General features: G+C 50.5%; 1 protein-coding gene across 1 annotated transcript; it reads left to right on the forward strand.

Annotated features, from left to right (window-relative positions):
- The first annotated feature begins 206 nt into the window (after positions 1-206).
- Positions 207-1,730, forward strand: POU3F1 (POU class 3 homeobox 1). The gene has a single exon (XM_074976370.1). The coding sequence runs from the start codon at positions 207-209 to the stop codon at positions 1,320-1,322; it is 1,116 nt and encodes a 371-aa protein (XP_074832471.1). The 3' UTR covers positions 1,323-1,730.
- The last annotated feature ends 9,802 nt before the right edge of the window (positions 1,731-11,532 follow it).

Raw genomic sequence — 11,532 nt, forward strand, 5'->3', positions numbered from 1 at the left:
CGTCCTCCAATCGGGGCGGGAGGCGTGAGGCAGGTCCCCGCGCCGGGGGCGCCCTATGAAGGCGAGCAGCCGGCTGCCAGTCCCGGCCCGCGGAGCCAATGGGGCGCGGGGGGGAGTGGCCGGGAGCCCGGCACCCAGCGGCGCCCCGCAGGCGGGCTCTAAAGCGCGGCGCTCCGGCGGGTGCCCTCAGTGCGCGCGGGGGAGCCATGGCCGCCACAGCTCAGTACCTGCCCCGCAGCAGCCCCCTGCTGCACCCCGACTCGGACCGCATGCACCAGGCCACCACCTACCGCGAGGTGCAGAAGATGATGCACCACGAGTACCTGCAGGGCTTGGCCAGCGGCTCCGGCCACCCCATGAGCCTCAGCCACCCCCAGTGGCTGCCCGGCGCCGGCTCGGACTGGGGCAGCGGCTCGCACCTGGGCCAGGCCGAGCACGGCAAGGGCGGCGTGCAGGGGGCGGGCCGCGAGGAGCTGCCCGGCGCCTTCCACCCCCGCGCCCACCTGGTGCACCAGCAGGCGCCCGCCAGCCACGGCTGGGCGCAGGGCGGCGGGCACCACCTGGCGCCCATGTCCCCCACGTCCGGCAGCCACCAGCCGCTGCTCTACTCGCAGCCCGCCTACACCAACCTGAACGGCATGCTGGGCCCGCCGGCGCCCGCGCTGCACCACGGCCTGCGGGAGCCGCTGGGCCACGAGGAGGCGGCGGCCGGGCTGCACGACGCGCCGCTGGAGGCCTCGCCGCAGCACCTGGGCCCGCCGCCGGAGCACTCGGACGAGGACGCGCCCAGCTCCGACGACCTGGAGCAGTTCGCCAAGCAGTTCAAGCAGCGGCGCATCAAGCTGGGCTTCACCCAGGCGGACGTGGGGCTGGCGCTGGGCACCCTGTACGGCAACGTCTTCTCGCAGACCACCATCTGCCGCTTCGAGGCGCTGCAGCTCAGCTTCAAGAACATGTGCAAGCTCAAGCCGCTGCTCAACAAATGGCTGGAGGAGACCGACTCCAGCACGGGCAGCCCGGCCAACCTGGACAAGATCGCGGCGCAGGGCCGCAAGCGCAAGAAGCGCACCTCCATCGAGGTGGGCGTGAAGGGCGCCCTGGAGAACCACTTCCTGAAGTGCCCCAAGCCCTCGGCCCACGAGATCACCTCGCTGGCGGACAGTCTGCAGCTGGAGAAGGAGGTGGTGCGGGTCTGGTTCTGCAACCGGCGGCAGAAGGAGAAGCGCATGACGCCGGCCGGCGGCCCGCACCCGCCCATGGAGGACGTTTACGCGCCCGCGGACACCTCGCCGCTGCACCACGCGCTGCAGGGCTCGGTGTAGTGACTGCGCGGCGGGGCCGGAGTTTACAGTGGGGGCCCAGGAGCCGGGGACCGCGCCCGGCCCCAGCCCCGGCCCCAGCCCCAGCCCCGCCGGCTCCGAGGCGCGCCCGGGACTTGCTCTGCAGCCGCCGCCCGCCTTCGGGCCCTGGATGCGGAGACTGGCCGGGCGGCGCGTGGGAAACGCCCCTTAATTTATTCTCATGCCGCGGCCCAGGGTCTGACTGCCCGAGTCCCGCGCCGCACAGCCGCGAGAGGAGACAAGCCAAAGGTTTGAGTCTCGTCCCTTCTCCCTTCGCTGCCAAAGCTCTCGCTGCGGGCGCTGTCCCGGGCCGGCTGTAAATATGTGAGATGCGAACACCCGGGCCCGGCCCGCTCCCGCCCGCCCCGGCGCTTTTTTACACGGACTGACCCCGAGAGGCTATTTTACTATTGGTTCCCGTCCCGACCCCTTACTATTTATTGCTCGGCCCGGCCCGGCTCGGCCCAGCTGGCTGGCTGCTGCGGGGCCGGGCCGGGCCGGGCCGGGCCGGGCCGGGGGACTGCAGGACTCCGTAGCCCGCGCAGCTCCGTTTCTATTTATGTTGATAGTAAATATTTTATTACGTGCATAAACCATTGCCCGGAACCGTCTGGTGTCTTCTTTGCAGCGGCCCTGCCCGACGTGCGGGCCCGGCTAGGGCCAGGGGAGCGCGGCGGGGCGGGGCGGGGCGGGCGCTGCCCATGGGCCGGGGGAAGCAGGCGCGGCGGTCCCTGGCTTCCGAACTCCGGGCGGGACAGCCCGGCCGCTGCCCCGACGGTTGTTCTCCGTACCCCGGGGGGAAAGTTGGAGGCGCGTTTCCTGTGCCGGAGCCAAGCCCAGTCCTGGCGGCGGGGCTCCGTGCGGGACGGGGCTCGTGGGGAAAGCAGGGGCCGGGCACCTGCAGGGCCGGTCGCTTGGCCCCGACAGCTGTAGGGAGAACCGCTGCCCCGCGGCGGGACTAGTCCCGCAGCCTGGCTTCGGAGGCCGCTTTCGGCCCCAGCAGCGGCGGACGCCTCGCATGCGAGATTCCCGGGCCTTGGTTACTAGCTGCTACTTCTCAGCGCTCTTCGGATCCCCGGCTGACTCCCGCGGCTCAACGTGCTGCCAAAATCCGGCTCCGTTCTGCAGCAGGTGCCGCTTGCTGTGGATACTACAAGAGCTGTGGGCACCATAAACAGGCACATGTAAAACCAAGATGTTTGAACAAATGTGTGACAGCTCTTAACGCTGGCAGGTCTCTGGAACAGACGAGCTGCACCGACCGGGAATCTCAGGAAAGGTATTAATACTGTGCTGCAATATGCGTCAAGCCCACATCTTAGGGACTTCTTAGCCTAGTCCCATTTGTTCTTCAGACAGGGCGTTTTTCAGTTCCATTTCTTCAGTCCACAGGTGTCCTGACACAGGAGGTAGAATTCTAAAAATGTTGGGTTACAAATGTCTTCCCCATCAGCTTTGCTGTTAGTGTAGTGAGAGGAGGTGCAGAGGTGGCCAAGCTCATGCCTTACCTGACAGAAAGGGAAGACCCTTTGGGGGCTTCTTAATGACTATGCTAGTGATGTACAGTTTACCTAAAAAAGGAGAAAAAACTCCTATGTATTTGTCATTTAACATAGGCTTTAATTAATAATGCTCTCCATTCAGATTTATTTTAGCGGTTAAAGACCTGAAATTTTATTTTCACATTCTCCTTTCTAATTTTTTGTTTTGTTTAGTATTGTCTGTGCTTTCAGATGACTCAAATATGTGAAGAATCTATTACGTGTGTTCACATATGTCACAAATACAGTTCATCAACATTCACTATTCCTGGTAATTACACTTCTGGGAAACTCCATCTTCATGGCTTAGGCATTTGTTTTGTGTGTCTGCATACAATTAAAAGTACACACATGCAGAGCTTTAAAATTTACAACAGTGATGAAATAGCATAAAATGTACTGTGGTGCTATGACAGTCCATTGAGGTTAATATGTCTTTTCTGGAATATAGAATACAAGCAGAAAAGATGTTTTTAAAAGAATTTTCTTACTTTATATTACAGAAAACAATAAATGTGCAATAATATAAGAAAATTGCATTTTAGCACTCAAGCTGTGCTCTCATGGGTTTAGATATCCCCTGATCCTTCAATACAGTATCCTATCCTAACATTTATGCCTCTGGCAGGTTCTAGAGCATACTTAATTATTTCAGTCTCTGTATTTCTAGAAGAATTAGCTCCAATCTTTCTTAAGTCTGCTTTCTCTTGGAATGTGTGAGGAAAAGTCATGTAAGTGGATTCTTTCTACTTTCACAGATCTTTTGTGTCCAGCAGCATTTTTCTGCTGAGAGAACTTTTGAAGTCTGTCTATGAATCTCATTGGAGAAATAGTTAATTGCATAAAGTAGGTAAAATGTAAGATACTTAATTTTAATTAGCTAGCAAACTTCTCTCTGCATTCTATAATATTTAATATATTCCTAAAATTGCTAGTTGACTCTGGATACATTTTGTAAAGGGAATTTTCGTTGACGATCGGGCACTATATATGTCAGTTTAGATTTTTTTTAAAGGTATGAATAATGCAGTTTGCACCCAACATGAAAAATCTTCCGTTTGGCTTTATTGTTTTTTTTGTGCCTTTTGGTGTTTTGTTTGCAAATGCATTATTGGTCAGGCGAATGTCAGGCTTGTTTGCTATAAGTTAATTATCCTAGTTTCTCTGTCATTTTCAAAAATGTAGGTTTTTGCATAGCGGCTAATACAAAGGATATCAATAGCTGCAGCTTTCCAACTCTTGGCAACTGTGGTGAATTTTTTTAATTTAAGAGAGTCACAATGGTGACCAATTATCAGACTAAATATCTTGGTTGATACCCATAAGTTAGCACACTAGCAAAGGTGTTCACCTTGCAGTACAACTAATGGGCTCTTCTGCAGTATTTGACAGCTTAATAACTTCTTTATAACAACAAAATAATACAAACTGTTGTTTTAAAGATTCAACCCACATGATTAATAAAGCATTTTTCAGCTTTCATTACACATCCATGTACTTAATTTTTTTTTTGTTTATGTGACCATTTCACAAAAGTGCAGGGACTTATAGTTCAGCACCATTAAATGGGATCTGGAATTCTGTATAAAAAAAAGTTTGTGTGTGTTTATAAATGTGGAGTTTGCCAAGCCAGTGCAATAGCTTAGGTAGCATACCCTCATCAGAAAGAAACACTAATTGTAATGACTGCACGCCAAGCTATCCAAACTACTGTATATTATGACTCTATGGAAACATTTCCAAATTTCAAATCCTTTCACAGCTTCTGTTTTTCCCCTTATTCACCCCACATGCTTGCTTGTACTTTTGGTATTTGTAATGCTGAGGCCACTTTCAGAAATCTGTGGGTACACCTAGCTTTTCATTTTGTTTAAGTCATGAAGTAAATAAGTGAGGAGAGAGAAACTCCCCTGTGCAATGCACAGGCAATCTTTGCTGTTTGCGCGTGGGGGTGGAGAGTAGAGAATTAAAGCCAGTGCCTTTGTATAGCAGGCTTCTCTCTGCATTTTACAAGCCTGTGTAGCAAACCATATTACATTGCTGCTTAAAAAAAGAGGGGTCAGTTTTCACATTTCATTCTCATAATGGATAAGATATGAAGAGAGTTCTGCTGGGGACGAACACCCTTGGGTTGTTTGGTTTGTCAGAATGGATCAGCCACTTAGAGCCCTCTTGCATTAGCATTCTTGTGCACAGCAAAAATAAAATACACTTTTTTGTGCAATTCTATATGCTCAACCTTTTAAAGACCAGACAGCCCAGGGTTTGCCTCATTCACAGCAGTTCCTGTTCTCAGGCCAGGAGTAAATAACGATTAGAGTGCAGGGGGGATTCTAACGGAGGTGTTTTGAGTTTAACCTAAAGTGAGTGTGTTACCATGAGCATTCAGCCTGATGCACGGACATAATGCACATAATGATGGGCCAGTAGCATGAATAGGTAAGAAGTACAGTTGTGCAAAGGTGTACTGTATTGTCCTGTACCAACAGGTATAAATGGAACTGCGACTGCTCCCAGGCAGTGCTTTGGCCACTGCAAACACAACCAGAAAGTGGAGAGGGTGTCCATTGCACCTGCATTCAAATTCTCAACTAAGCAGTGTAGGTTTGTGTACAGCCGTTCTCCATGGTGCAGGACTGAGGGTTGCAGGGTGAGTTGTCACATCCTGCGCCCTCTGGCATGGAGGAATAACCAGCACCAAATACAATCGTTCCATAATGTCCATCAGCCGCACCTCCACTGTAAAGATTTGTCCAGTACTGCTGTTGCTCACCGCTGTCCTAGCCCAGCTCTTAATGTGAAACTGTTTTCTGAGCAATTCCCCTGTACCCCAAGGGAACAGTGCTGGGGTTGGAGCTTTGGGTTGTTTGGTTTCAGAGGAGTAAAGGCCTAATTCCCCTTGCCTTGCACACAAGAGGAGCCCCAGCTGGGAGAGTTGGAGCCCAGTGAGTATGTCCCTGTCTCCTGGTCGCCAGCCCCACACTCCCCCAGCCTTTGCACTGCCCAATGCCCAGCAGTGCAGTGAGCCTGCTAAGTCTGGAGGTAACATCCAGCTCCCTGGTGAACTGAGTGACCTGCCACGAGTATCGAGCCAGCTTGGGTGGGAGGGGGAGGGGAGTGGTTCTCAAAAGCCTGTGCCCTCGATACTTGTCCCTAGCTGGTTCGGGCAGAGTGAGGGACTCTGTTCTCTGAGGCAAGTCTGCTCTGTGGCAGAGCGCGATGTGGTTTCTGTCTTTAGTCAGGTGGGAAATGGAGTGGAGAGCCTGCTGGTGCCAGGGAATGTTTTGCCCTCCTGCCTGCCTAGCCAAAGGTTTGGGAGCATCAAGAACATCATCATCTTGCTCAGGATTCCTGTCTAAGATTTACAGCAGCAGCCTTTAAAGACCTTGTGTGTAAAGACTAAACCTGTCCTGTGCTAATTGCACGTGCGCTGCCGTGGAGGTAACATGCGCATTGCACCATGACAGAGTTCACCTTACGAGACACTCTTAGCTCTTGATGCCACATAATCTATTTTATCTTCGCGCCAGAGTCCTGTTGTTCTAACTGTTGGTCATGCCTAGATCCAGTACACTTGGTGTATGATTCTGCCTAACTCTTGGTAGAATAAGCTGCCTGTCAGCAAACTGAAGCAGCAGTCCTGAGAGGAACCTTCGAAGCAGCAACTGACAGGAGCTCCCTTGTACTGCTCTGGCTGCCACTGAAGGATCCAGCTGCGTGAGGTTACATATATATTTAACTCTGTTTGTGGGGCAGTGGTTCTTCACCGAGGCGATGGGTACCCACCCACCCCCCACGGGTACAAAGGTCTTTCAGGAATCATCAATCCATTGAAACATTTGCCTAGTTTTACAAGAGCACCGAACTAACATTTCATAGAGACAATGACTTTCTACTACTCTATATGCTATACACTGAAATTGAAGTTCAATATTTACCTTCCAATTGATTTATAATTGTATGGTTAAAAATGAGAAATTCAGCAATCTTTCAGTCATCGTGTGCTGTGACACTTACATATTTTTACATCTGATTTTGTAAACATGTAGTTTGTGAGGTGAAATTTGGGGATACATAAGACAAATCGCACTCCCTAAGGGGAAGTGTTGTCCGGCAAGGTTGAGAGCCACTGTCCAAGGGCACGGAATAACAAATTGAACAGGTCTTTTTTCCCATCAATAAATTCTGGGGCCTGAACCTTGCTCTCTCTGAAGTTGACAGCAAAACTTCTATTGTTCAGTAGAAGGTGGACATGCCCTGTAGTTGTGCAGCTCTCTGTCTAATTTTCCAGGAATGTGCGGGGATCATGCATGAGAACTGAAGCCAGTAATTATAAAAACATTTTCTTTATCTGCCTCATTTCCAACAATTATGCAAAATGAAATTAGCAGATAATAATAAGCAACAGACTCAATGCCAGGACTAGACATGCATTGTTGCTTATAGTTTGTTAGTGGACTAGCACAACAATGCATGTCTAGTCGTGGCATTCGTGCTGTGCATTGCTTTGCTGCCACAATGGGGCCTCCCTGCTGCCATGAGAACACCATGTAGACTGACTGCCCTCTATTGGTCCTTGGCAGGGAGGTGAATTGAAGAGAACAGATTCATTCTGACACCTCAAACAGGGAATTGGGGTGGCGGCGAGAGGGATTAAAAGGTACATAGGCAATTCAATTGGCTGGATTTGATAACATCTGTAAAAGCTGCTCACTAGGCCCTGACCCAACAAACCCTAACTAAATATATAAATAAAAAACATAACTATCCCACCAAAACCAACAGGCTAACACTGGCCTTACACCTCTGCAAATGAACAAATCGGATCATGTTATACACATAATCATCAGAGAGAGAAACAAATCCCAACCCTTTGCTCCTCACCCTCTCAGAGGGTTGCAAAGTGGGGTACAGGTCTCTGGTCAAACTGTCTCAGGCTCATTTTAGCATCTGTCGGGGTAGAGCAATGTACACATGCTCGCTTGCTTGCTCTGTTAAATTTAGCCAATTGCAGCTAATCAAATGTTTTCCTTTGTGATTCATGTAAACGTTACCTGTGAAAGTTCCCAGTAGTTTCAATTAGAACTAATAAGACCAGTCTTCTTTGTGTAAGTAATCATGCTAGGTCTGGGAATTATGAGGTTGCAAAGGCAGCATTAAAGCATATGATATTGTACACAAGAAATAATGTTCCCTTTAAATCAAACGCCATGAATAATTCATGCTGCTTGATATCACATTATTTTTGGTGTTAGTCAAAATCAGTGTTATTTCTCAGAAGCCCTGCAAAGAAGGCGTTTGTTAATTACACTTGTGCTACCAGTTCGCAAACTACTGAGAACCCTATTGGGCAGCATGCTGCCTATGTGTCAACATTTTTTTAAAATCTTACTTTCAAGATGTTTCTTCATTTTTCTATTTGTCGTCTTCATTCCAAAGGCCTCTGGAGAATAAAGACACCTGTGTTCCAGTGACAGCAAGAGCCCCATTCATCTGCCATGTTATGAACTCTCCTGTTTTCTTCCTGGATTTCACACAGCCCTACAAATAGCAATTCACTCCTGATGGCATGTCCCAGATCAGCCTTCAAAGGCCTGTTAGTATTTAATCCCCACAGAGTAGCTGCTCTGTCACTATGATCTGTGCAGCTGCGGAACAGTAGTTCTTATATAATTTCCAAAACTGACCTTTCTGTAAGTAACCGGTGGGAGATGAGGGTTGGTATCTGTGGGCTCTTTCCCAAAGGGCTGCAACTGCTTAATAATCCTGAGTGTGTCCAAACTGCATAAATGCACAAAATTCTGTTTCTTGATACTAAGCTGTTGGTACATGTTTCAGGGAAACATGCAACTCTGGAACAGTGTCTGCTCCTCACTAGGGGCTTGCTCCAAAGCCGATTGAAGCTTTCGCTTTTCATGTTGTTCCCATGGAAATTTGGCCTGTTTCTGATTCTTCATTACCTCATGTTCATTTCTCTCACCACTCCAGGGCACACAACTTTTGGGAGGTGTGGCTGAAAAATCCTACTCAGTTTAGGAGCTGAGCCTACCGAGCCACACTTTGATTTTAAATCCTCCTTTGATTTTAATTTTGCCACTTTGCAATTTTGAAAGAAAAAAGGAAAACGGAAGCTATAGACTTGTATGTCTACAGTCCTTTGTCCTCAGCTCAGTAACTGTAGTAATTTAAACGTCCTGCCCATTGCACTTATTGTTCTTTCTGTTCTGTTGAAAAAATTATTAAAGATTTTTTAAAAGAATTTGGATTTTTTTTCTGTTTCATAGAAATATGTATAAAGGAGCAACTAGAATAAAAACAAAACCAGGGACCAATCAGTGGGGGCCCTGCACCTGGTTCCCTTGACCAGTGATAGTGGAATGAAGCACACAGTTGGCTGGGTAGCCTGATGCACAGCTGATGGGCTTCTGCCATCAACAGCAGCTGTCCTGCCCAGCTTGTACATAACCAGATGAGCTTGCATGGGTCATAGCCTCAGGTCTGGCCACAGGCCCAGGGCAGCTGGTGGGATGTAGGGTGTTACACCGCATAATGGGTACTGGACCACTAAGTCTGGAGGAGGCAGCCCAAGAAGCCAGTTCCCTTGTTCCAAGGTTGCAGGCCATGGGGTGAGTGAAGGGCCCAGCCTGGGAGAAGGGCAGTAACTAGTTCTGTGCAACAGCAGGAGTAGGAAAATTCAGACCACTGTTCTTTTAAGAGCCTTGGACCAGGCTGCTTGTAGTGAGGGCAAGACAAGGTTCCCTTCTCCTAGCCAGCTCAGGCTAGGGCTATAAGCCTCACCTGCAGTGGGCCACTGAGCACAAAAGGGGCTGTAAGTCCAAGCAAGATGAGCGCAGCCTTGGGAGAGGGCCCTGAGCACCGGAAGGCTGAGAAAGCCAAGCCAGGATCCTGAAAAGGCCTCTGGGGCCCTGAGGCCTATGTGTGAGGTGGACTGATGAGCACTTTCTGAAGCCAGACACTGGGTGATAAATGGCAGAATTCTGGTTAAAGACACTCTACAGGAGTATCATGACCCTTGAAGGGAAACTGAGGCTGGGCCTGGAGCACAGCCCAGCGACTGCATTCCTCCTATATCCACCTCTATGTCTCCATTATCACCAGCGGCTGGCTCAGGCCGCACCAGCGGGACAAAGGCAAAGAGCCTCAGGGTGGCTCTAAATTGGACTGGCTGGTCAGGGCCCCAGAATGCCAGAGCCTAAGGGGAGGCCAGCCAAGCCTTCTGCCCATTAGCCACTCTCCCTCCCCACCCCCCCGAGAACAAGGTGGCAGGATCAGGTGTGAGCACAACGAGACATGAGTCTTCCAGGCGCTGCACTGCTGGCACCCATGGAGGGCCGATGGGGGCTGAGGGTCAGGCCGTGTCAAGCAGCTGGGCTGCAGTAGACGACTGGTCTGGCACTGGATTGGGGACTATGTGCTGCTCACACTAGTTAACCCCTTCTGTCCCATGGGGTAATCTCAGGCCTGTTTTCAGCACACCATGTGCCAGATTTTGTCTCAGCAAGCCAAGGATCAAGCTGTGCCAGCTGCACTGCTGTGAGGCCTGCCAGTGTATTGCCGAGGCCACCAGTGGGGCCCCGAGATAACCTAACAGCCAGCCCTGGGAAGCTGTGTTTGTTCGGCGGCCTGGCTGGAGAATGAGCACTAACAACCAGATGCATGGAGGTGCTTTCTGCACACACTGTTGCTCTCCTCCTAGCTGACCTTCCCGTTCCGTCCCTGCACAAACCACCATCTCCGGCAGAGGCTGATGACTGGTGCTAGCAGTAGCACTCTTGTGGCAGTGGCTGCTCATCAGTGCTGAACATCTGAGCAGAGAAAACGCAAAACTGCTCCGGATAGCCAGACACTGGAGCCGGCTCCTCGTCGCTGCTGGGGAACAGCCCGACAGGTGCTGCATGTACAGTTCAGAGTCATTAAGAAAAGAACTCGTGAAGCCACCTTGTGAGGGTTTGATATTCTGCTTAGTGGTACATTTGTTATGTCTTTAATTACTGTTTCTAAAAGCACCATGGGCTGGACAGCAAAAGCCAGGAATAAATAGTAGAGGATGATCTATTGGGCATGAAACACTTGTTATTGATCACCTTTAACCTCTTCTTAAACTAATGACAGCACTACCATTTAACTGTCCCCAGGCACAGAGCACATCAATTGCACAAGTGCCACATAAATCATTGTGGGTCACAGTGCATTGCCAAGTGGACTGAGCGTGAGCCTGCCTGACACTGAGCAGCACAGGCGTCCCTCATGGACTGTGGGGCGGTCACTTGCAAACAGCAAGTTAGAGCATTTTCTGATTCACTGTGGCAGGCTATGTTGGGCCCCTGCCACTGACACACAGTGGAGCTATTTCCTTCTGGAAATGAGACTTCAGCCTCTCGGAGAAAGATTTTGCCGTGGAGAGACTGTCCAAGTGGAAGGTCATGTCACTCCAGTCCAAATTCTCCTTAAAAACACACTCAGCCCAATGGTTCCAGCTATGCCAGCTCCCGACATCCAAATCCTTGGTCCTGGGAGCTCAGCTAAGTGCTGTGGATTGAGGGGCGGGGGGGGGTGGGGGGGTGCGGTTTGGCAGGGTCAGGAATTTATGTGAGGAAACCATATGGGCTTTCAGCAGCAGTAAAGTTCCT

Source organism: Carettochelys insculpta, chromosome 24 (assembly GCF_033958435.1).
Source record: "Carettochelys insculpta isolate YL-2023 chromosome 24, ASM3395843v1, whole genome shotgun sequence".
Lineage (NCBI taxonomy): Eukaryota > Metazoa > Chordata > Testudines > Carettochelyidae > Carettochelys > Carettochelys insculpta.

What these genes read in the sequence shown, in the direction of transcription:
- POU3F1 (XM_074976370.1), top strand. Translation starts at nt 207, where the DNA reads ATGGCCGCCACAGCTCAGTACCTGCCCCGCAGCAGCCCCCTGCTGCAC.